We start from the raw sequence: 25,025 nt of genomic DNA, 5'->3' as shown, positions 1-25,025 counted from the left end.
TTTGGGTTTATTTTTAAGAATTAACTTTTTAAATTGGTTTTTTTGGTTTTTGAGAAAAGAGCTATTTATGTCATCATTTCAGATACAGTTCTTTCTAGAATATAAAAATCTGATTAAAAATAGGCTTTCCTTTTTTCAGTAAAATACATTTATGTTGACTTTGGGAAGTTATAGTAAATATTACAAACAATATACTTCTGTGGACATTATGTATGCTCTGGTGAATAACTGTCTCACCTCTTTAGGAATTTATAATTTAATACGGAACAATCTGGAAACTGATGAGAACAGACACATTTTCTGTTGCCCCCACCTCACCCCACAGGGAGCTTTATTATTCCTTAAACATAGGCTTGTTTTCTTGTTTCAACAGCAAATGCGTCAGAAAAGCAAGCAGCAGGCTAAGATCGAAGCCACGCAGAAGCTGGAGCAGGTGAAGAGCGAGCAGCAACAGCAGCAGCAGCAGCAGCAGCAGCAGCAGCAGCTGGGCTCTCAGCCTGCGATGGGCCAGTCCGGCTCAGACACGCCCAGTAGTGGGATCCAGAGCCCTCTGACCCCGCAGGCCGGGAATGGAAGTCTGTCTCCTGCCCAGTCATTCCACAAGGACCTGTTTCCAAAGCCGCTGCCCAGCACCCCCTCCGCCACCCCCTCAGATGATGTGTTTGTGAAGCCGCAGGCTCCCCCGCCTACCCCCGCGCCCTCACGCCTGTCGGTGCAGGAGAGTCTGTCTCAGGCTCAGCCTTCTCAGCCCCCGTCCCCACAGGTGTTTGCCTCTGGATCATGCAACTCCCGACCACCGTCTCCAATGGACCCTTACGCGAAAATGGTGGGTACCCCACGACCACCTCCCGGGGGCCACAGCTTTCCGAGAAGAAACGCTGCACTGGCGGAGAGCTGTGGGCCACTGCCGTCGGGCTCCAGGCCGCCTCAGATGGGCGAGGCCGCAGCCAACCGGCCATCGCCGGTCCGAGAGGCGTGCGCCACCACTGTGGCGAGCAGTGACCCCTACGTAAAGCCTCCAGACACCCCTCGGCCTGTGCTGACAGAGCCATTTCCCAAGCCCCTCAGCTTGCCCCGGTCTCCTGCCCTTTCTGAGCAGACCTCACAAGGCCCTCTCACCCCTGGCACCAGTGACCACTTCCCCAAACCATCTCCTCGGGCAGATGCATTTCAGAGACAGCGGATCCCTGACCCGTATGCTCGGCCCTTGTTGACACCTGCTCCTCTCGACGGTGGTCCCGGCCCTTTTAAAGCTCCGATGCAGCCCGCTCCTCCCTCCCAGGACCCTTACGGGCCAGTGTCCCAGGCACCAAGGCGATTGTCCATTGACCCTTATGAAAGGCCCACGTTGACACCACGACCTGTAGACAGCTTTTCTCATAACCAGTCCAGTGATCCCTATAGCCAGCCTCCCCTCACCCCACACCCGGCAATGAATGAGTCTTTCTCCCATCCCTCGAGGGCTTTTTCCCAGCCTGGACTCATATCAAGGCCAACATCTCAGGACCCATATTCCCAGCCTCCAGGAACTCCACGACCTGTTGTAGATTCCTATTCCCAGCCCCCAGGAACATCTCGCTCCAACCCAGACCCTTATTCTCAACCTCCTGGAACTCCCCGGCCCACCACGATGGATCCGTATAGTCAGCAGCCGCCAACCGCACGGCCGTCTGCACAAGCAGACTTGTTTGCTCCATCTGCAGCCAGTCAGAGGCATTCTGACCCATATGCTCATCCTCCTGGAACCCCAAGACCTGGAATGTCTGTTCCTTACTCGCAAACACCAGCAGCACCACGGCCAAGGATTTCAGAGGGTTTTACTAGGTCCTTGACAAGACCGGCCCTCATGCCAAACCAGGATCCTTTCCTGCAAGCACATAATCGAGGAGCAGCCTTACCTGGCCCTCTGGTGAGGCCACCTGATGTTTGTTCCCAGACTCCCAGGCCACCTGGTCCTGGTCTTTCCGATGCTTTTAGCCGCGTGTCCCCATCTGCTCCCCGTGACCCCTACGATCAGCCTCCCATGACTCCGAGACCACAGCCTGACGCTTTTGGAACAAGTCAGGTTGCCCGTGATGTTGCTGATCAGCCACGGCCTGGGTCTGAGGGGAGCTTTGGGGCACCTTCCAACGCGCCCATGACTCCGCAAGGCCAGCAGTTCTCCAGCGTCTCCCAGCTTCCCGGACCCGTACCCACCTCAGGGGTCACCGACACGCAGAGCACTGTTAACATGTCCCAGGCTGATACAGAGAAATTGAGACAGGTAAACAGCTTGAATCTTCTTAGTTGTCTTAAATGTATTATTTGAGAAAGCTGTTTTATCGAGTAACTTATATATAGATGTTAAAGCAGATCTTTTCAGTATAATTTGTCATACTGGCAGAGAAGAAAAGTGAAATTGGTAGAATCAACACCAGTGAATTGGACTTACTGTTTTATCTAATTTCAGCCTTCATGAGTTTGTAGTGGCATTCTTAACTATGAAAGCTTCAGTTCTGTGGTGGTTATATGGCAAGGAAAAGGACCCAAATCATGTTTATTTTTTTACAACCGATTGACTATTTGTGTAACTCGTGTTTTATCATACTTTGAAATATTAAGATTCAAACAGTACCATAGTGGAGTATTAGAATCATTGAGGCTGAAAAAGGCACGGGTCAGTAGAAGTCCCAGTCACCCTGTGTTTCCTTCCGTCCAGCGACAGAAGCTCCGTGAGATCATCCTCCAGCAGCAGCAGCAGAAGAAGATGGCCGGTCGGCAGGAGAAGGGGACCCAGGACCCAGGGGCAGTGCCCCACCCAGGGCCCCCGCCACACTGGCAGCCAGAGAGCGTCGGCCAGGTGTTTGCCCGGCCCCCACCCCCCTACCCTGGGAGCATCAGGTCTCCCATGGTCCCTCCTCTGGGACCTCGATACACCGTTTTCCCGAAGGAGGCCCGTGGAGTCTATCCACCTGATGTCAGCGGTATGGGGATGAGGCCGCATGGATTCAGGTAAGGCTTTTCATTTCATGCCAGAGTAAACTGCCAACAGAAGGAGATGCCCAACTGAAACGACTTCTTTTTACCCTTTTTTAATTGAAGTGTGGTTAACTTGCAGCACTGCGTTAGCTTCAGGTGTACAGCAGCGTGATCTGGTGTTTCGTACATTCGTATATTCTTTGATGTGACTCTTACGACCTCGTTGCTCAGTTTTACTTCTTGATTCCTTTGAGATAAAATCAATGTTATTTTCCACTAATGAGAGGTCATAGATTTTTTTCTAAATCTCTAAGTACTCTACAGACTAAAAACATTCCCTTTGTTATTAAATATTGACTGTGCTAGCATTATGTTACAGCCACAATGATATTGTTTATCATACTAATCAAACCTCTAATATGTTACTGCCATATTCAGTCAAATATGTGATGTGAATTATTTTCTTCTTAGATTTTTAATTTTAATTTACACTGCAGTGGCACCCCACTCCAGTACTCTGGCCTGGAAAATCCACGGACAGAGGAGCCTGGTAGGCTGCAGTCCATGGGGTCACTGGGAGTGGGACACGACTGAGCAACTTCACTTTCACTTTTCACTTTCATGCATTGGAGAAGGAACTGGCAAGCCACTCCAGTGTTCTTGCCTGGAGAATCCCAGGGACGGGGGAGCCTGGTGGGCTGCCATCTATGGGGTCACACAGAGTCGGACACGACTGAAGTGACTTAGCAGCAGCAACAGTAAATATTTGTGAACATTTCCAAATCGAAAGGATGTTTTCCTGTAGGAGTTTCTCATGATGAAATAGGGTTGTAAAATTAGTGGTTTTCTCTTTTGAAATGACTAGTAGAACGGTCAGAGCCAAATGTGGGCCTGAGTTGTAATAAGGAGGCATTTCTTTAATATATGCTTTTCATTTTATCAGGTATATTTTTTAGTCTAATGCTTCATGTTAAAGTCTTCCCCTTATTTTTCTTTTTTCTTTCTCCTCACTTTATGCCTGTTACTCTGTTTATATTTATTTGTACATGTTAAGTCGCTTCAGTCCCCATGACCCCATGGACTGTAGCCCACCAGGCTCCTCTGTCCATGAGGATTCTCCAGGTAAGAATACTGGAGTGGGTTGCCATGCCCTCCTCCAGGGGATCTTCCCAACTCAGGGTTGGAACCAGTGTCTCTTGTTAAGGCTTCTGCATTGACAGGCATGTTCTTTGCCACTAGCACCGCCTGGAAAACCCATATTTGTTTGTAACCTGCCTATCTTTCTTTCTAGGAATGAGGTACAATACAAATACAAGTTTTTCTGTAATTCATTCATTTACTGAGTCTTTACAGATGATGCCTATCATTCTTGTCTTACTACCCCTGATTCTCATTCTTTGAGCAAATAGGTTAATCTGTCCAGTCATCACCTTTGTTTTCTTAAGTGCAGAGACCTGTAAGTCTCTGGTAAAATTCATTAGACCTCCTACTCAAGTGTCCCCCTAAATCAGCTTCCTCCACATCATAGCCTTCTTTGCAACTCCAGTAGTATATGCTGATTTGTAAACAACCGATTCCATCTGCTTGTTTGTTTTCCTTTGTCTTCGTTTATGATCTCTGTCAGATGTCATCAGAGCTCAGGTATGGTATTTACTGTAGAGTATGTGGCAAAAATTTATGTTCATATAGATTCTTTATAATACTTTCTAATGGTGATAATTTTGTTTTTACTAAGTCATTATTACATTTGGCAACATTTTGTGTGCTTACTCAGTCGTGTCTGACTCTTTGTGACCTCGTGGACTGCAACCCACCAGGCTCCTCTCTCCATGGGATTTTCCTGGCAGAAGTACTGAAGGAAATGGGTTGCCATTTCCTTCTCCAGAGGATCTTCCCAACCCAGGGATCAAACCCGGGTCTCCCACTTTGCAGGCAGGTTCTTTACCATCTGAGCCACCAGGGGAGCCCTATCTGTATTTAATCTAAAACTTTTCCTTTTTATAAACCTGACTCTGAATTCAGTACTTTATGTTAACTATCTGTGTTATATATTTCTTCTTTTAGGTTTGGATTTCCAGGAGGTGGTCATGGCACCTTGTCAGGTCAGGAACGCTTCCTTGTACCTCCTCAGCAAATGCAAGGATCTGGAGTTCCTCCACAGCTCAGAAGGTCTCTATCTGTAGATATGCCCAGGCCGTTAAATAACTCACCAATGAGTAATCCCAGTGGACTTCCTGCACATTTCCCAGCACAGAGCCTGCCGGTTCAGCAGCATAACATACTGGGCCAGGCCTTCATTGAGCTGAGGCACCGGGCCCCAGATGGGAGGCCCCGGCTGCCCTTCCCTGCTGTTCCTGGCAACGTCATTGAGGCACCCTCCCATCCCCGCCACGGAAGCTTCATTCCCCGGCCGGACTTCCCAGGCCCCAGACACCCAGACCCCATGAGACGACCTTCCCAGGGTCTCCCTCATCAGCTGCCTGTGCACCCAAATTTGGAACAAGTGCCGCCATCTCAGCAAGAGCAGAGCCGTGCTGTCCATTCGTCTGCGATGGTCATGAGGTCTCTGAGTCATCCCTTGGGTGCTGAGTTCTCAGAGGCCCCTTTGTCAGCCTCTGTGCCAGCTGAAACGACATCTGAAAATTTACAGGTGACCGCCCAGTCTTCTGATGGTCTCGAAGAAAAACTTGATTCTGATGACCCATCTGTCAAAGAACTCGATGTTAAAGACCTCGAAGGGGTTGAAGTCAAAGACTTAGATGACGAAGATCTTGAAAATCTAAACCTGGATACAGAAGATGGCAAGGGGGACGAGTTGGACACTCTGGGGAATTTGGAAGCGAACGACCCCAACCTGGACGACCTCCTACGGTCGGGGGAGTTCGATATCATCGCCTATACAGACCCGGAACTTGACCTGGGAGACAAGAAGAGCATGTTCAACGAGGAACTGGACCTCAATGTCCCAATTGATGATAAGTTAGATAATCAGTGTGTATCTGTTGAACCTGAAAAAAAGGAGCAAGACAACGAAAGTGTGGTTCCTTCTGATAAGCCTTCTCCTTGGAAAAAATCCACTGTCAGCAGCGAGATCAAAACGGAGGTACTGTCTCCAAATTCTAAAGGGGAAGCCACATGTGAAAGTGAGAAAAGTGAGGACGGTAAAGATAGCGTTGATCCTCCCTGCCCACCAGCCTCTGCTCCTCTGGACGGGAGCGACGGGGACAAGGCTCCTGCGCAGCCCTGTGATGCAGACCTGCTGGAGAAAAGGGCTACGCGAGAAACGACCGGCCCCAGCCCGCGTGTGGCTCGTGGGGCCACTCAGCCGCCTGCTGAGGATGCCGTCGTCGCCCCACGCGGCACACCTGGGCCAACTCCAGTTCTCTCAAGTTTGCTTGCTAATGAAAAACCTGATTCTGCAGACGTGAGGCCGTTGGCATCTCCAGCACCAACTCTGCCGGCCTCCCCGTCTGGCCACGTGTCAAGTTTGCCTCCCCCTCTGATGACACCGCCTGGTCATGTTTTGGATAATACCATGAGTTCTAACGTGGCAGTAGTCCCTCGACTAAACCATGCTTTCCCTCAGGGTGTGCAGGTAAATCCAGGCTTCATTCAGGGTCAGCCGCCAGTAAACCACAGTTTCGGGACAGGCAAACCTGCCGGTCAGCCTGTGCCCTCGACAAGTCAGCCTGGGACCAGTGGCATGTCTGGGGCCCAGCAGCTAATGATTCCTCAGACGCTAGCCCAGCAGAGCAGAGAGAGGCCCCTCCTTCTGGAGGAGCAGCCTCTACTTCTGCAGGATCTTTTGGATCAAGAGAGACAAGAACAGCAGCAGCAGAGACAGATGCAAGCCATGATCCGTCAGCGGTCTGAGCCGTTCTTCCCTAATATCGGTAGGAGTTTCTCCGAGTTTCAGAAATTACTACCGTGGGCTTTGGGTGGAATGTGGTATGCTTACAAGCTTTTTTCTGTATTAAAATTACATGTGGCCTAGAGTACTGAGGGTTGTATTTCTGTTCCTTCTTCAGCTTTGAGATGAAACTGACTAAGAGTTTTAAGATTCCTCCCCAGTAAATCAAGAAATTACACTCTTGGAGTTTCAGACATTCTCAATTCTATTTTTTATGGGATGACTTAATAGAAATAAATCTCTTTTGGTTCATTCCTTCTATATATTCTCATTATTGCCAGGTATTTTCAGAGTCATTGAAAGGTGAATTTAAAGAAATTATGCTAGGAGAAAACTTCTCATTTGTACAATGAATGCTTGGCAGTTTTTTTAGTCATATAAAGCTCTCTAACTTATTTCAGTAGCTTACTAATTTGGGGGAACGTGCCTCCCCCCCCCCCCCAAAAAAAAAAAAAAACAATGCACTAAGAATGCTTGAGTGTCTCTAACACAAAGAACTAGCAATCAGGGACACATTCCAAGGAATCCTTTCTTTTTTTTTTTTTTCTTTTAATGCTTCTTTTTCTAAACAAAAAAATTGACCTTCTGTCATACATTCATTGCCAGTTCCATCATTTTAGCCCATTTCTATATGCGAAGAGGTCTTTTCCCTTAGCCTGTCCTTATTATCAGAACTTGATCCATTTTTCTCTTGAGTAATAACCAATTTAGCAAAAATTCCTTAGTATTTGTAATAAGTGCAGCTTCTCATCATGGTGGAACATTCTGCTGAGCCTTGTGAAAGTTCAGATGAATGGAATTCATCACTTGAGGTTACTGCTGTCATTTCCCTTATGCCAGTGTTTGACAAATACCTTGTTTAGATTCTTACAGGACTAAGGTATTAAATGCGTTGATCACTTAGATGGAAGTAAATTCAGGATGAGGTTCTCATAATTCTTTACCTAGAATAGAGACCTGTAACAGTGATTGTTAAATAACAAGGAATAAGAGTCTAAGTTGTGTGATGTTTGTGAGTTACGTTACCTCTTAGTGTCACTTGAACCAAGTACTGTGAAATAAGTAACTTTAAAATATGTTTGTTCTTTAGATTTTGATGCAATTACAGACCCTATAATGAAAGCCAAAATGGTGGCCCTTAAGGGCATAAATAAAGTGATGGCACAAAACAACATGGGCATGCCGCCGATGGTCATGAACAGGTAGGTGCTGACGCTTCTCGTGCTCGCTGTGCATCAGAAGCACACGCAGTCACTGCTAGCTGCTGGAAGGAGCATGTAGTGACACAAAGCTTGTATTCTAGGGATGAATGGGAATTATTTCAATTGGTTGTGATGTCAGCGGAATATAATCAAAAGCAAAATGCTGTACAAATGTAAAGATCGAATTTTCATTCATTTCAGGGTAAACATAATAAAGCATCATAGAATGGTTTGCAAGATTGACTTGACTAAGCAGGAAATTCAACGTATTTAAGTGCACGCTTGTTTAGGTACTTTGGAGTAGGTAACGCTGACCAAAAACTGCTTGGGACAGAGATGCTTCATCCAGAGTAGGCAAGGGTGAGCAGGGAAACAGACATTAAACTGCTCTGTGCTGAGAATAGAAGATGGTGTGTTAGTCTGAAGGTTTTTTGTTCCATCAGAGGACGTATGAGAGTTAGCACTTTGAAACTTTATAAGCCTTTTCACTATTAATAGGAAAAAATGCAAAAATTACACATCAGAGAAGATTATGAGTTATTCGACTCTCTTAATTTCTGAAATTATTTACACCCCCTAAGGGTTTCTTAAGTTCTGATCATGGACCATCATCAGAATTATGTGGTAGCTTTTTTAAAAATTCCTCTAAGATTCCTTTACTCAACTGCAGACACACTGAACCAGAGTATCTGGAGACGGTGCTTGTGGTTTTAGTGGGCACCATGGGTGGTTCTTTTGTATATTGCTGTTTGAGAACCTCTGTCCATAGAGTAGGCATAGAGCCTCAGTTTAGCCTCATTGCTTGTTGAGTGTGGGTGATCGTGGAATTGAATGTGAGTCTACATGAATTTAAACACAGTTCTTCAAAGGTGCTTTGTTGGATACTTTGGAAATGGTTGAGAAGCATAGTTGAGATCAGAGAAGAGACTGTAATGACTTGCATGCACAGCGTCTGTGAACACTGTTTCTCCTTCATGAGGATTCTTAACTTTTTTATGTCGTGGACTTTTTGACATTCCAGTAAAGCCTTTGAACTCCTCAGAATATTTTAATGCCAAACCAAAATATTAAAGAGGAGATCATTTATATTTGAAATAGTTATTTAAATGTAAAAGTTACAGTATATGTGCTTCTCTAATACATGAATAAATTTGGCAATAGGTCTAATAACTACCATAACTTCAAAAGAATGATGTGATGAACCTAAATGACCAATTGGGTTTGTGCAACAACTTTTGCCATGAAAATAACAAGTTCTGTTTTTGAAAAATCACAGTACTGCTGATAATACTGTAGTTTGCTGCCTGTAGTCGAAATAGAAGGAAATTGTAAATTTAATTCTGCACTTTAAAATACAGACCTGAGATTTGGAACCCCTGCTCCTTCAGCATAAGTCTCTACTTAGACACACTGATGTGTTAGTCAGCCGGCAAGTTGTTAGCGCTTCTGCTGAGGTCTTTGAGGAGGCAGAGATGATGATCCCTCCTTCATGTGGTGGCATAAGTTGAGGGTGATGGACAGTGAGTGCTCTGTGGATTGAGAGCCCATTCCACACCAGGCTATAGTGGGGCCTGGTGGCAACAGATGAATCAAAAAGCTGAGTAAAAAAATTAAAAAGCTTATGTTCCAAATTGTGATTAGACGTTAATTATAATGTTAGACATAGTTATCTACTTAGACATTAATTATAATGTTCGATAAATAATTTGGAAGATATACGTTGAAGCATTTGGTAACTCTAGATGCAGTGTTTTCATTCAGAGCGGTAATGTTTCTGAAGTTTTTAACTAGAGTAACATTTTGCCAGATATTTTTAACCATGTAGACTTTTTCTTAGTCAATGACCAGTTTTTGATTTGCTCTAACCTTTAGACATAAGGATATATGAAGGTTCTTAATTAAGATGCATCTTTTGTTTTAAATAAAGATCAGAATAAACAGTTTGATTATGTAAATTCTAAGAAAACTATGCCTTCATTATTTTCTAAAAGATTTGAACTAGTTTTAATGTCTACTGAGGCACGTAACCGAGCGGGCTGCCTGGAGCAGCCTCAGGCGCTGCAGCCACACTAGTCACTGTGGGGACGTTGGTCTCTCTGGGTCTTCCTTTCATCACAGGTAAAACGAGTAGGAAGGATTCGCACGCCACACAGTTGTGTAGTAGCTGCTGCTGCTTCTAAGTCGCTCCAGTCATGTCGGACTCTGTGCGACCCCACAGGTGGCAGCCCACCAGGCTCCCCCGTCCCTGGGACTCTCCAGGCAAGAACACTGGAGTGGGTTGCCGGTTCCTTCTCCAGTGCCTGAAAGTGAAAAGTGAAAGGGAAGTCGCTCAGTCATGTCCGACTCTTAGCGACCCTGTGGACTGCAGCCCACCAGGCTCCTCCGTCCATGGGACTTTCCAGGCAAGAGGACTGGAGTGGGTGCCGTCACCTTCTCCGTCGTGTAGTAGGTTGGGGCACAAAAATACAGGGCCCAAGTCAGTGCTTTTGACAAGAGACACGTTGCCATTAGTCCTCCTTCCTTAGAAGAAAACGGTTCAGGACGTAAAGATGATGTTAGTTGCAAATATTTCTTTGATGCTCAGTTATTCTTTCTACAGGTTCCCCTTCGTGGGCCAGTCAGTGGCCGGGGCGCAGAGTGGGGACGGCCAGACCCTCCTGCCACAGGCAGCTGCTCAGGTATTGCCGCCTGTCGCCAGTCACTCTCGAACCCTAGTGCCTTTCCCTGTGTGTCTCACTAGGCTTCACAGTGAGGCCACTTCCAGGAAACAGTGGGAGTCCTAGAACGCTGCCACAGTGTGCTACCGGCTCGGCAGAAATAAGATACTTCACTGTTTTTTTAGGGGCGAGACAAGTTAAGGTTAAAACATTGGCAGTTTCTGAAAAGGATCTGTTTGTTTAAGGGTAGAAGGTCACTTGGAGGGAAGCCAGGTACTTAGGGTCTTAGGGTTTGGTTTCATTTACCTTTAACTCCACGGAGACGTTTTCACGTCCAGCATTTTAGAATTCACTCATTACATTTAAATGTAAAACTGCTACAAATTCCAGAAAATAATGATTATAGTCATTTTATTTAGATACAATCACGTGGTGCAATTTATTCCTTGGAATAATTTAATTTTGAAGTACTTAACATTCACAGTAATCAGCTTTAAGTGTAAATATTTAGTGTCAAGTGATGTCCAGGCAAGTTAGAACTACACGTTCTATTGTGTTTTCAGTTTTTCTTTTCACCAAGTTCTGCCTAGGAAAAAAAAGAAGAGAAAGCCACCTACTTTCTACATGTCTTTTGGGCACTTTGTTTTTGCCCTGCTTTAGGTTTATTATGCTGATAATTATATTTTCAATAAAAAAGAGCCATCTGACATTGTTGAAAAAACATAGGCTTCATAGCTGAGTTTAATCCGATTTCCACTATGAGTTTATTGGGATTTTGGGGCAAACTTTTTAGTCTCCATTTTCTGATCTGTCGATGTTACACCACCTGCTTTGCAGAATTTTATGGTTTACATTTAGTGCATTCTGGGTGCTGATATTATTTGTCGTCTTTACTTTGTCTACAGCTCATGTCTAACAGAATTTGTGAGAACTCAGTAAATGCTTTTTCAAAGTTAATTTTATTTATCAGATTGTTACCAGGGAATTGTAAGATGATAACTATTTATTCAATCTCCCTGGAAAAAATAAGACATTCAATTAGAAAATAAGAGTAATATTTAAATTAGTGTATATTTGTTTTATTACTTGTGCCTGTTAGAGATACCTGTTCTTGTTTATAAATAACTTTGTGAAGTGGAATTTAGTAAATCTGGAACCCATGTTTCTATGTCTTAGTTGCTGAAGAAACCAGGTAGATTTGATCACAAAGTAGGGTTTTATGTGAATCTTCAGCTAAGTACTATTTGATTTGCCCTACTATCATATTTTTGATGAATAACCTCTTAGTTCAAAAATAATTGTTTTTCAACTGAGACCCAGCAAATAGAACAGTTCAGAGGTAGTTTAAAATTTTCAAAAAGTAGGTTGTCACCACAAAATTCATTCTACTTTTTATCGAAACAAAAGCTTCAAAGATGTCATAAGAAATTAAAGTTTTTTCCCTTCCACTTCTTTTTCCTTTTTTTAAGTTTTTGTCCCCCTTTAACTGAAATGTGGAATAAACCTATTTGTAAATTTTACTTATTTTAGGATGGCAGTATAACACATCAGATTTCTAGGCCTAATCCTCCAAATTTTGGTCCAGGCTTTGTCAGTAAGTATAAATCTAATCAGTTACGTGTTCTCTGGGGATTGCTGGTTTGCACTATATTTGTGTTCTTCTAAAATCTTGGAGTTAGTGTAGGTGTGTTATTTGAAGTCAGAGTGCCCTCAATCTTTTTATTAAACATCACTGCTGCCCTATTAGGGTCCTCTTCCTCAAGGCATGTATTTCATTGCTTTTCCTTTTTCTGTGCATGAATACTTATGGTTAGAGATGAGTGTTTTAATACAGAAAAATCATCTCCCCGTTCTCTTCGGTGCTGCTGCTCTTTTTGTATATAGACTGGGCACTTCACAATCTGTGGCGTAAAACCACTTCTTTTCTAATGACTGTCTGTCAGTGACAAGGACACTAAATGGGAACAGCAAAGGGCGTGTGCTTAAAGAGGAGCCGGGCTTAGCAGCATGGTGTGAAGAAGTCAGGGATGCAGGATGCTACCACAACCTCCTAGTTACCTTCAGGGGTCCCACGGTGCTTCAGGATAGCGTTTAAAGTTCTCCCCAAACTGAACCTTTCTGAACTCTCCAGACTGTCTAGCTAACTTTTTTTTCACCGTTATTTTTCATTTTGCTCACCTCTGCTCTCCTGGTTCCAGAAACCAGAAAGGCTTTCCTTGCGGTAGGTCTCATTCTACCAGAAGCAGAACTTCTGAAATCTTGTGAAAAAGCCTGTTCTAGAACAATGCCCTGCAAATTTAGTAGATGAGATTCAAGTTCATACACAGATGGAACTTCTGGGTTTAAGAACAAACCCAAAGTCCAACCTTTTGAAATTCCCCTTTCATTAATGATTATAATTTGAATATATATTTGCCTTAAAAACAAGTGAACTACTATAACCAACTGGCTTTTTCTGGCTTTATTGTGCCCATTGACTTTGGGTGGATTCTTATTGTATGACGATATTCTGTTATCATTGATGTAATTTTTCAGCTAATGTCCTTCTTGGAATTGTATTTATTCATTTCTTTGTCTTAAAGTGAGTCAAAATGGTATATTCTGAATTTCACAACATAAGATGACTTTTTTTTTCCTTAACTTGGCATCAGTGAAGTAAAGTGCCCTCAAAGAATAAAGTAGGAATATTGCTACAAGAGGAAGAGATACAACTGTTTGGGGAGATATTAATGACAGTCATACAAGTGGAAAAGATTTTACTTGGTTAATGGCTTATTTATAGGAATATAAATGACAAAATTCTTAAAAATCATCAGTTTTTTTAACTTACAGATTTCCTTTATAAAACAGACTTCATATTGGTCCTTTCTAAAACATTCTAGGTTCTTTCCCTGTTAGTTCAGGACATGTTTTCACTATTTAGAAATAGGGGAAACCTTATAAACTTTGGACAGTTAGCATGGGAAATGATACCTGATCCATGCTCTGCACCTTGGTAGGCTGCATCTTACTTCGTCTCTTCAAAATCTGTAATGTTGAGTTAATCAAATACAAATGTAGTTTTATTTTAGTTAATAGTGGCTTTCGGGTTAGAGAATTTGATAATTTAGTAGATAAAAAGTATCCTATCAGATAAGTCTTCTGCTTCTCAGAGATTGGGTTTATAGTATTTATAGGTATGAGGTTAGCCTGTGTCCTAAGAATATGCATTCTTTAGTTTTCTTAAATATTTTTCTAAAATCTTCTACTCTATCATTGCATTATGGTCTAATATTTAGTATTATGTTTTCACAATACCTATGACAAGGTCATGGTGAAACTGTTTCCTTACAAAATGGATTTGTGTATCTTGTGTTGGACTCTTTAGGAAATTAACACAGGTGAATTTTAATCTTTTCCTCAGATGATTCACAACGTAAACAGTACGAAGAATGGCTTCAGGAGACCCAACAGCTGCTTCAGATGCAGCAGAAATATCTGGAAGAACAAATTGGCGCGCACAGGAAATCCAAGAAGGCCCTTTCAGCTAAGCAGCGTACCGCCAAGAAGGCTGGGCGAGAGTTCCCAGAGGAGGATGCCGAGCAGCTCAAGCACGTCACCGAGCAGCAGAGCATGGTCCAGAAGCAGCTGGAGCAGGTAACACAGAGCCTGCTCGCGATTAGTCATGAATGGATTTGGTTGGTGGTGAGTGGCACGCAGAAGTGCGCTGTCAGAAATGACAGCTCTCAGACCTCTTCGTGGGGGCGTGACTGCCCCAGTCCTTGCCCCAGAGTCATGGTCACACAGCACGCACTGCCTCAGGCGCCTCTGACAAGCCGCCGCGTCCCGGCCCTGACGTAGGAAACCCTGCTGGAGCTGATAGAGCGGGAGGAATTGAGGTGCTCTCCCTGCACTGAGGGGTCACCTTGCACTCTTCAGCTTTCCTGGAGATAGCACTTGGGGAGAGCCTCGGTTTTCTGTCAGTACTTGGAGTTGACCTTTGCCTTGCCCTGTCTTTGGTTCCCTAGTCTCCAGTGGAATTTCAGATGGAGCATTTGAATCATTCTGGTGGTTGTTTTTTTATACTATGTTTTTATTAGTGTTCCCTCTCAGTATTTTGATCTTAATATACATTGACTGTAAAGGACTCATTCCTGAAATACAAGACCAGGTGGTTGTTATCTTCCATTATAGACCTGATGGTTCTCAAAATGTTCATACTGAAATAGCAGTTATACTTACAGAGATAAAACTTGAGCTTTTTATTTAAAATAAAAGAGTAATAGTGTTTAAAATGCATTAAGGGACCTCTTGGTATTTACTTGAATTAAAAACTTAGGTTCACCCAAAACCTGTGCGTACACATACGGATAGTATCTCTAACACAGTCACCAAAAACTGGGACACCCCCACACTGCCCGCCGCCGCTCCCCCCCCACCATCCTTTGATGGTGAATGTTTGGACAAAGCGTGGTACATTTGAATGATGAAATACTTATTCAGCAATCAAAAAGAATGGAACTGCTGAAATACACCACAGCTGGGGTAGATACAGCAAGAGCATTGTGCTGAGTAAAAGAAGCTAATCCCAATAAGTTATATATTGATTCCATTTATGGAAAATTGTTGAAATGACAGACTTACATAGTTGGACAGTAGTTTAGAGCTTGCCAGGGCCTAGAGCTGGGGGAGGAGGATTTGACCACAGAGGGGCAGTGGCCTGTCTCTTGGCTGTGGTGACAGCCACACTGGTCTCCACCTGTTTTGAAATGCATAGAATTATACATAAGAAAGGTCCATCTTGTTTTTGATTGTCAACATAAATTTTATTCTCCAAGTTAATAGTAGAAAAGAGCAGTTTGATTGACTTGGTAGACATCACAGAAGAGCTTTCTGCATAGGGAACTTAGTCACATGCCCTGTCTTACCTAACCTTCTGAACAAGGGGTATCATCACCACTTTACACAGGAAAGACGGAGGGCAGGAGGAAAGGGGCTGACAGGATGGTTGGATGGCATCATTGACTCAACCAACATGAGTTTGAGCAGGCTCCAGGAGAGAGCGAAGGACAGGGAAGCCTGCTGTGCTACAGTTCATAGGGTCCCAAAGAGTCGGACATCACTTAGCAACTGAACAACAACAGGTAAAGAATCTGCTGAGTCATTGTGGAGATAGATGCGATAACTGATGAGGCATTTTATTTGCAAGCTATGTTGTTGATCTGTCACTAACTCATTGAAACGCTATGTTCTGTAGCATGCCAGGCTCTCCTGTCCCTGACTGTCTCCCAGAGTTTGCTCAAATTCACGTCCGTTGAGTCAGTGATGCCATCTCGCCATCTCCTCTGCCCCCTCTCTGGCGATTACAGTCCTTGTTTAAAACTAGGACTCTTCCAGAGTGAGGTTTCATTTCTCTTTCAGTTTAGTTTCTGGGGCCATTTTTTACTGCAAGTAAATATGCTTTTAAGGATTCTTTTATAAATTATTTTTAGCTTTGTTACTGCCTTCTGGTGTATTTCTATAAATTTTTTATGATGAGGGCCTAGTTTTTTGCATATACGTGGATCAAATCCTATTTAGAAATTAATGCTATACTTGGAAAATGGGACACATCATCTTTTGGCGGCAATCCAGTGTCATCTCTTTAACGACGTGTTCTTAAGAGACTTGTAAAATGTCCTAGGAGAGGGCTGGCTCAGCACCTTCTGTATGCAGATCGTGTTCTGGGTGCTTGTTGTGTGTTAATTCTCCTTCACCAAAGTCCAGTGGTGACTTTCTCAGTTCTAGTAGGAAGCCAGTCAGAGAGAGGAGAACAGGTAGGAGTTCCAGCCACTGGGAAACAGGCCCAAACGATGTGTGCAGAGAATATGCTGGTCGGCCTGGGAACCTGTTGATAATAAGTTGAAAAGCTGTCAGCATTTGGGTCAGTGCACGAGTCCAGTATGCGGAAATGCAGCCATTGTGCAGAACACGCACGTCTCGCGGCCCTGTCTCCCGGCCCTGTCTCCTAGCTCCCTGCGTGAGGCGGTGTGTTCTCAGGACCTGGCTTACATCTTTACCAAGGGGGTCCCGAGCGTCTGCCCCCGGGGCCACCACAGGTCTGGGATGAGCTAGCTCCCTGACACAAGTCAGCCATGGTGTTAGGAGCCTAGTAGGAAGTGTTCAAAATACCACCCCAGAGCATCTCCATATTTCAGAAATGATACCCATTTACTTTCAAGGAGTTTTACCAATCTAGTCTTTTTAACATGGATGGGAGGGTGTGGTACGTGTGCTACTAATACATCTTTTTTTTTTTAACATGCTGTACAATTTTGTATACTTAAATGAAATCTTAACATTTAAATGGTTAAATTTTGAGTTAAATCTCATAGTTAGTCTAACCTCTAAGGCATCACGATTAGCTGATTCCTGTATAACCTTTGTTTATGGTCTTGGTTTTGGGTTTTTTTGTGTTTTTTTTTGTCCACGGCACATAGTTTGTGGGACTTCAGTTCCCCAGTGACGGTTTGAACTCGGGCCACAGCAGTGAAGCGTGTGGAGTCCTAACCGCTGGACTTCTGGGGAATCCCTTATTGTCTTTTTTTAAATACTTTAAAAAGCTTATGACTTTCAGAGTAAGATTTTCTTAATATTATTATCAAAAAATGTATTTCAAATTTGTTTTTGGTATTTCATATTTAGAAACATCTTATTATCGAAAAGATTGGCAGTTTTTAGTGTAAGAGTGTTTGGAGGGGGTGATGTTTGCCGTTGCCTAATAAGCGAAATAATTTTGCCTCTACAAGGTCTAAGTGCCTTCTGTGTCACCTACACCCTTACCATCAGCCAGTGTTGTGTGAAGCCTGTAGTAAGTACATATATAATGAGCAGGACTGACTTCTCTGATTCCAGATTCGTAAACAACAGAAAGAGCATGCCGAGTTGATTGAAGATTACCGGATTAAGCAGCAGCAGCAGCAGCAGCAGCAGCAATGTGCAATGGCCCCCCCGCCCGCCGTTCTGCCTGGTGTCCAGCCCCAGCCGCCCCTGGTTCCGGGTGCCCCCCCGCCTGCCATGAGCCAGCCCAGCTTCCCAATGGTGCCCCCGCAGCTGCAGCACCCTGCAGTCATGCCTGGCCACAGCAGCCCAGCCAGAATGCCCAGCTTACCTGGGTGGCAACCTCCCAGTGCTCCTCCTCACCTCCCTCTCAACCCTCCTAGGATTCAGCCTCCAGTTGCACAGTTACCAATAAAAACTTGCACACCAGCCCCAGGGGCCGTGTCAAATGCAAATCCCCAGAGTGGACCGCCACCTCGGGTGGAATTCGATGACAATAACCCATTTAGTGAAAGTTTTCAAGAACGAGAACGTAAGGAGCGTCTCCGGGAACAGCAGGAGAGACAGCGGATCCAACTCATGCAGGAAGTCGACAGACAGAGAGCTTTGCAGCAGCGGCTGGAGCTGGAGCAGCGCGGCCTGATGGGCTCCGAGCTGAGCAGCCGGCCACCCGCGCCCCAGCTCCCATTCTACGGCGCAGACCTTCCCCGCGACTTCGTGCCGCCCCCGCGGCCCCTCCCACCGTCTCCGCAGCACCAGATGGGGCAGGCGGTGCAGCCCCAGAGTATGCAGCAGGCGTCTCTCAGCTCACCCCCAACCCCAGGTTTCCTGCAGACCAACGAACGGAGGCAGACGGGACCGCCCTCCTTTGTTCCCGAGTCGCCCTCTATTGCAGGAGGAAGCCCAAGTTTCCACCCCGTGAAGCAGGTCCATGGTGGTCTTCCTGGGCCTGGCTTCCAGCCGTCCCCCGCGAGGCCGCCGTTCGCACCTGCTCTCCCCACGGCCAGCAGCGGTCTCCCTGGCGGCCAGGACCCGGCCGTCACCCAGGGGCAGAGCTACCCCGGCTCGGCACAGTCGCTCATCCAGCTGTATTCTGACATAATCCCGGAAGAGAAAGGGAAAAAGAAGAGGACCCGGAAGAAGAAGAAGGACGAGGATGTGGAGTCGGCCAAGGCGCCGTCCACCCCCCACTCGGACATCACTGCCCCGCTGACCCCAAACGTCCCAGAAACTACCTCTATGCCCGCCGTGCCCGTGCCCAGTGAGCCCCCGCAGCTGGCAGGACCTGAGGCGCCAGAGCCCACGGGCCCGTCCCTGCCCAGCGGGGAAACAGGTCTGCTGTGCGCCGAGCCAGAGGTCCAGCCACCTGGCAGGGACTTCACACAGGGAACCCCAGATCAGCAGACCTATGCGGAGTCAGAGGCAGAGAAGCTCTCCGTGGAGACCCCTGCCGCTGCCCAAGAGGCAAAACTGGAGACCCCCGAGCCGGAGCAGGGCCCGGGCCTAGGAGCACCCAAAGCCGAGCAGCTCCCCGAGGACCAGGCTGAGGAGCAGGCCACAGCCGCCACCACCTGCCCTGCGCACAGCCCTCCCCGAGCCACCGGGGCTCCTGCTACCAAAGGGGACTCGGGCAATGAGCTTCTGAAGCACCTGCTGAAAAATAAAAAGACATCTTCCCTTTTAAATCAGAAACCCGAAGGTAGTTTTTGTTCAGAAGACAATTCTACGAAGGACGGCAAACTGGTCGAGAGGCAGAACCCAGCTGAGGTGGTAAGTATGGCCCAGGAAAACCACAGTGTCCTTTGTCCTCTCCTGTTTCACCTTATGGTTACAACAGATTAGTGCCAACCTTTTATAACCTTTTTATTATGGAGGAAAATTCACAACATGGACCTCGTGTTTTGATTTATACCCATAAATTATTATCAAGAATAATTTATTATGTTTTTCAAAAATCAGGGATGTGTAGGGTAGAGCATTTCATACCTAACGGGTCCCATCAGCTGATCATCACCATGCTGAGTGGGTCTCACTCAAGCAGAGAAGTAAGTGTCTGTGTGTCCTAACTGCAGAATGCGTGCAGTTTCCCTTAACCTCTTCGCGATAACAAAGTAGCTCACGCGCCCCTGTAGTGCGTACGGGGATCCATTCTGTTTCACAGTGTTAACACTTCACGTTATACACACGGGCTTAACGTGTAGACGTCATTTTACCTTTGTGGTTTTCCACGTGTCAGTATTTTTCCGTTTTTTAGTTACAGAACACTGGATTTGCTTCTTCATTTGTGTGCAGAATTCCCTTGTAAATATTCCTCTGTAAGATGCCATCTCCTGCATTCCAGTGAATTTCCCTGAGATATTTCCCACAGCAAGTTTTTTCGGTGGTAGGGGTTTATCTAGTTGTCTTACCTTTCAAAAGCTGCAGTGCCATTGCTGTTGTATTCATAAATTCCCTACAGAACTTCTCAAATTAGATTTTCTTTTTTTTAACTGAGTGGAATGGACTGGTGAATTTAATTGTCCATGTGTGCAGTTGTTCATGGAGCCTTTCGTTTTGCAAGTATCGGCTTTCTCTTTGTTTTCCTTCTTTGTCTGATTCAGTAGAGACTGAGTGCTGATTGCAGAGACTCAGACATGACTTTTGTGGAGTTTGGTGGTGGTGAGGTTTTCAGGCGTATTTGTCATCAGCCCAGAGGCAGTTTTGTTGCCACTCAGTCTGTCGCCTTCTCTGGCCCTGGGAATCCTGGGCGCCTTGCAGCCCCTGAGGGTCTTAGAGAATTCGCATCTGGCCAATGTCTTTGTCTTTCAAAACTCAGTTCTAGAATCATCTTCCCCAGATACTGTCTCAGCCCAGCCAGCGAGTGAGTGCCCGCGTGCTCACGCGCAGCGTCTCTAGTGCCTCTGAATGCAGGTGACTCCTGAAAGGGGTAGACTGCACCCGAGCCCCCTTCTGTCCTCCGTGCCTGACACAGTGCTCGCCACAGAGTCGGCACTCGGTGAATTGAAGTTTGTCTTAACACCACTAGCAATTATACGTAAAAAATGCTGCTGCTGGGTGTTGCAGTGGAACAAGGGCGAGGTCAGCTCGTGTATATATGTGTATAAACGTCTGGACTGTGTCGCGTGTTTGTCCGTTTTGGAGGCAGCAGGGAGCAGGGTCCTAGGTTACCAGAGTGATGCCTTCTTAACCACATTCCAGGGCTTACACTGCACTGAGCACTTGCCCTGAGATAACACAGGCTCAGTTATTACTCCCGTTTTACAGACGGTGAAATCCATTTACTTTCTAGCCACGCTCAAGGCGAAACTGTTGTGGCCGTAGTTGGACAGCCCCGTCTCCCTCTGTGCCGAGACTGTCTTCCCTCACAGAAGTGGCCATTACCTGTGGTGCTGGGGCGAAGCCTTTGCTGACGTGGAGCGATCACCCGCTCAGTTTGTGTTAAGTCCGTGTTTCCTCTCTCTCCACGGTGCAGCCTGGGCAGGCCAGGCTTTCTGTGCCTCGGATTCCTCACCTGTAAAACAGGACCAGTAATGCTCCCTGTCAGTGGGTTGCACAAGGATGAAAAGAATTAGGGTCCACCCTGTGCCTGAGGTATTATGGAAGGCGGTGCACACCTGTGACCATCTGGTGGCCAGGCAGGAGGAGTGGGACATTCTAGTAGGCACAAAGATGTGACCACACACAAAAGCTGCTGGATGGCTTTGTCTTTACTGATAGATAAGAATGAGAGAAAGCAACCTAAATCCAGTATTCTAGTTACTCATCTGATGTTTCCATATATGTATATCTGAATGTTACACAGATTGTTTGCAGCCATTAAAGTTTGTGCTATGTGTGAATGTTTAATGTCACAGGGGACAAACCGCATATCAAGTTTAAAAGACAGCCACCAGAATAAAAGAATACTGAGTATGGTTCATTGTGTTTTTATCATAATATATGTAAGCATAGATGAAAGATCGGAAACATTAAAATGTGAACTGTTTCTATCTTAGGCAAACTTTTGAATAATTTTTCATCTTTTGTGTTCTTCTGTAATTAAAAGTCTTCTTTGAAGTATAGTAATAGCTGGTTTCTAGGGTCATTGTGAGGACGGGAGAATTCTCTTAGGCACTTACAGGGCCTGACCCTGCACATCTAACAAGCAGTTGGTTGATGATTCTCTTATAAGCCAGTAAGAAGTGCTTGGGGCTTCCCTGGTGGCTCAGTGGTAAAGAACCTGCCTGCAATGCAGAAGACCCAATTCAATCCCTGGGTTGGGAAGATCCCCTGGAGAAGGGAATGGCAACCCACTCCAGTATTCTTATCTGGGAAATCCCATGGACAAAGGAGCTGGCAGACTGCGGCCCATAGAGTCGCGAAAGAGTCAGACAGGACTTAATGACTGGAGAACAACAGAGAATTGCTTGGGCCTTGCTCCGTACTCATCCCCTAGGAGCTGTTTAGGAAGTGGAATCTTGTACGCCCAGCACCGACGTACCAATCAGAATGTGTTTTTAACAAGATCCCAGGTGATTCACATTCACGCGGACACGAGAGGCATAGCTGTAGGCCAGGGCCCTTGGAACGTGAACGTGCCAGAGTCACCTGGAGGGCCTGGCAAACCACTGGCCGGCCCCCCGCCCGGGTTCACATCCGGCAGGTCTGGGGTGGGACCAGAGAATGGGCACCCGTCCTGGGGGCTACTGTCTGCCTCTCTGGGGACCTCCCCTGGAGAACCTCGGGTCAGCCCTGGGGCGGGCGCCGTGTGCCTGCTGCCATAGCCTCGTTTGTATGAGCTAAGACTTGTTTTTGTGTTTTTAACGGTTGAATAAAATATGCAAGTGACATTGCACAACCTGTGAAAATTATGATCCTCAAGGTTGGTGTCCATGAATTGAAAGTGTTTCATTAGCCCAGAGCCAAACTCATCAGTTCATGGGTTGCCGTAGTTGATTTTGTGGTGTCGGGGCAGAGAGTGGAGTGTTTGCGACAGACGGTGTATGGCCTGCAAAGCAGAAGGTATTTGTTGTTGTCCAGTCACTCAATTGTGTCCACTCTTTGAGACCCCATAGCCTGCAACGCATCAGGCTTCCTTGTCCTTCACCATCTCCCCAGGTTTGCTCAAACTCATGCCTGTTGAGTCAGTGATAAGATACTCACCTTTTTGCCTTGTACAGAAAAATGTTGCCATCTATGCATGATGTTATTTAGACTATAATCTGTAAACCCCCAAAGATTCAGTGCAGAGCACATTAAAGTAAGTCTAGGAACTGTACTTGCCTATAGCCAAGTATTGAGTGTCAAGTTTAGAAATAAAGATTCCTAAAAAGAGTCCTATATCTTTAAGGTATTGATAGCACTGCCCTTAAAAACTTCTTTAATGCCTAGTTTGTTCTTAGCCGTGAAGATGAAAGTAAAGGAAAGGCTTATTTGTTACTGTGTAGGTCTCCTTTCAGTGGCTCGAAGTGTGCAGCGGTTGGTAATCGGTCATATGTGTGGCTTTGGACTCACTGGAACGAAACACGTTGTCTGTCTGCTTCACTCTCTGAGGCTGGCTGGGCCTCGCGACTGAGAGGCAGTATGCTTTTCTGGGCCTGGCAGTGGCTTCCACACACCTGTACTTCACCCCTTCCTAAGGCGAGCCCGGATAAGGCGCCGTGACCACTGTGCAGAGACCTGCACAGCCTTCGCGTGGGGCGCCTGTTCCCCCAGCCCCAGAGCACCCTTTCCCAAGCCCAGAGAAGAGGGGGCTCTGGACTGTCAGCGGCTCCAGGGCAGGCGGACAGGCCAGGGGTTGCGCGTCTCTGAAAGGGGACGAGCTCTGCTCTGTCGCCAAGCTTTGCAGCTGTTCCTGGTTTCCGTACCTGAGAGTCGTGTCTGAAAGGGGGGAATGCTGTTCTCATGAGGCTGGCCTTTTGAGGCCCCCATCTTCCCTCCTTAGCTTGGGGTACCCACCTGGGGAGTGTGTGTCTTAGGATGGAGCTGGGTTAGCAGGAATTGAAAGTCAAGCACGTGGATGGTTCACTGCTTTCTTAACCTTTCCAATTACACTAGCAAACTTTGGGGGCTCAAGTGCAAGGTGGTTTTGGATGTGGCAACAACCAGTTGCCAAAAACAGATGGAGGAAGTGAAACCAAGAAACAGCGAAGCAAAAGGACTCAGAGGACTGGGGAGAAAGCAGCGCCTCGGTCAAAGAAGAGGAAGAAGGAGGACGAGGAGAGACAAGCTCTGTACTCCACCAGCGACACCTTTACCCACCTCAAACAGGTGAGTCTCCTGGAGAGCCCCTGTAAATTTCAAGGAAGTGAGACGTCAGATGCTTTTTCAGCCCTATGTAACTCTTGGTTGCCATCATTTCCAAAAAGTAGAGGGGTAAGAGATATCTCAACAAGGAGCCTAATAGATTTCCTGTTTGCAAGCAAATTGCACCTCCTCTATTGGCACCCCAAAATTACTTTAAAATAGCTGGATTGTCGAGATTTACTTACACTCTAAGGGAGCAGCCTCAGTACCCAGGAAAATTCTGTCCTCATTCCTTGTGACTCTGGACACAGAGAAACGCAGGCGTTGGTCTCTCCCGTAGTAAAGTCCATCCTTACACCTTCGTGGCTGTCGCAGAAGGTGGGAGACAGCTGCTGAGGGGGCCGCTGGGGGCACCGAGCCTCAGGTCCGCCCCGAGTCTTGCTCAGCCGCGAGAAGGAAGGTGTTTTCTTGCTAGATGCCTGGCAGCAGCATCTCTTTAAGACAGATGAGGATAAGGCTCATTTTAAAGTATATCTCAAAAAGATCCTGTAGTCTCTCTCACTTATTCCAGCATTTTGACACTTGAAATTTGTAAGTCTTATTTTTCTCAAGCCTTATTTGGCTGAGTTGCCGTGGGTCTTAGGAAAATGGAGAAACGCTTGCTGTGTTTGCCGTGTACATCACTCTCAAATGTGTTTTTCAATAGCAGCTCTCTCTGCTCCCTCTAATGGAACCGGTCACTGGAGTGAACTTTGCCCACTTTCTTCCTTACGGCAGTGGCCCGCTTAATAGTGGGAATCGGCTTCTAGGAGCTTTTGGCAGTGCCGCCCTTGAAGGGGTTTCGGATTACTATTCTCAGTTGATCTACAAGGTATGTTTCTCTGCCCAGCTGTTGCCTTGCCTCCTCTTTTGGATACCATAGCCTAATTGGTAGAGCTGGTCTCGTTTTTCCATCTAGTTTACATCTAATCTTCCAGGTTCCATTTAAACTTGAGTTCAACTCAGAGGTTAAAACTTTACCAAGTAAAGTGTTTTCCAGTATAAACTTCTGAAATTTTTGTATAGGTCAGAATACGCACTGTGGAAAAACATCCATTATGTGTTTCTGTGATAGGGGAAAATACTTAGTGTCTTAGAAATCTTTGTTAATTCTTAAGATGGATCCAAATTCATAGTAAATAGAATAAAAAAAAAATGTAGTTAGGAATTTACCCTAAAAAATACAGTGAAAAGCCCCGAAAAATATGTTAAGTCTAATAATTTAGGTACAGATTG

General features: G+C 45.8%; 1 protein-coding gene across 22 annotated transcripts in view; it reads left to right on the top strand.

The window, feature by feature from the left end:
• The window catches only part of KMT2C (lysine methyltransferase 2C), a 253,899-nt gene that overhangs the window by 210,490 nt on the left and 18,384 nt on the right, over window positions 1–25,025 (top strand). For 19 of the 22 annotated variants that reach the window (XR_011566132.1, XM_070787358.1, XM_070787348.1 and 16 more), the window contains 10 exons: window positions 374–2,263; window positions 2,699–2,991; window positions 5,023–6,851; window positions 7,959–8,070; window positions 10,670–10,748; window positions 12,258–12,321; window positions 14,131–14,363; window positions 17,601–19,295; window positions 23,562–23,774; window positions 24,457–24,621. Coding sequence is in view for 21 of the 22 variants with exons in the window: in XM_070787358.1 (XP_070643459.1) it covers window positions 374–2,263; window positions 2,699–2,991; window positions 5,023–6,851; window positions 7,959–8,070; window positions 10,670–10,748; window positions 12,258–12,321; window positions 14,131–14,363; window positions 17,601–19,295; window positions 23,562–23,774; window positions 24,457–24,621 (6,573 nt within the window). In the remaining variant the exon portion in view is untranslated. The remainder of the gene's footprint in view (window positions 1–373; window positions 2,264–2,698; window positions 2,992–5,022; window positions 6,852–7,958; window positions 8,071–10,669; window positions 10,749–12,257; window positions 12,322–14,130; window positions 14,364–17,600; window positions 19,296–23,561; window positions 23,775–24,456; window positions 24,622–25,025) is intronic. The other 3 variants (XM_070787361.1, XM_070787365.1, XM_070787347.1) reach the window with 2 other exon arrangements.

The sequence above is a fragment of the Bos indicus genome, chromosome 4 (assembly GCF_029378745.1).
Source record: "Bos indicus isolate NIAB-ARS_2022 breed Sahiwal x Tharparkar chromosome 4, NIAB-ARS_B.indTharparkar_mat_pri_1.0, whole genome shotgun sequence".
Lineage (NCBI taxonomy): Eukaryota > Metazoa > Chordata > Mammalia > Artiodactyla > Bovidae > Bos > Bos indicus.
This window is presented reverse-complemented; position numbering and strand designations above follow the sequence as displayed.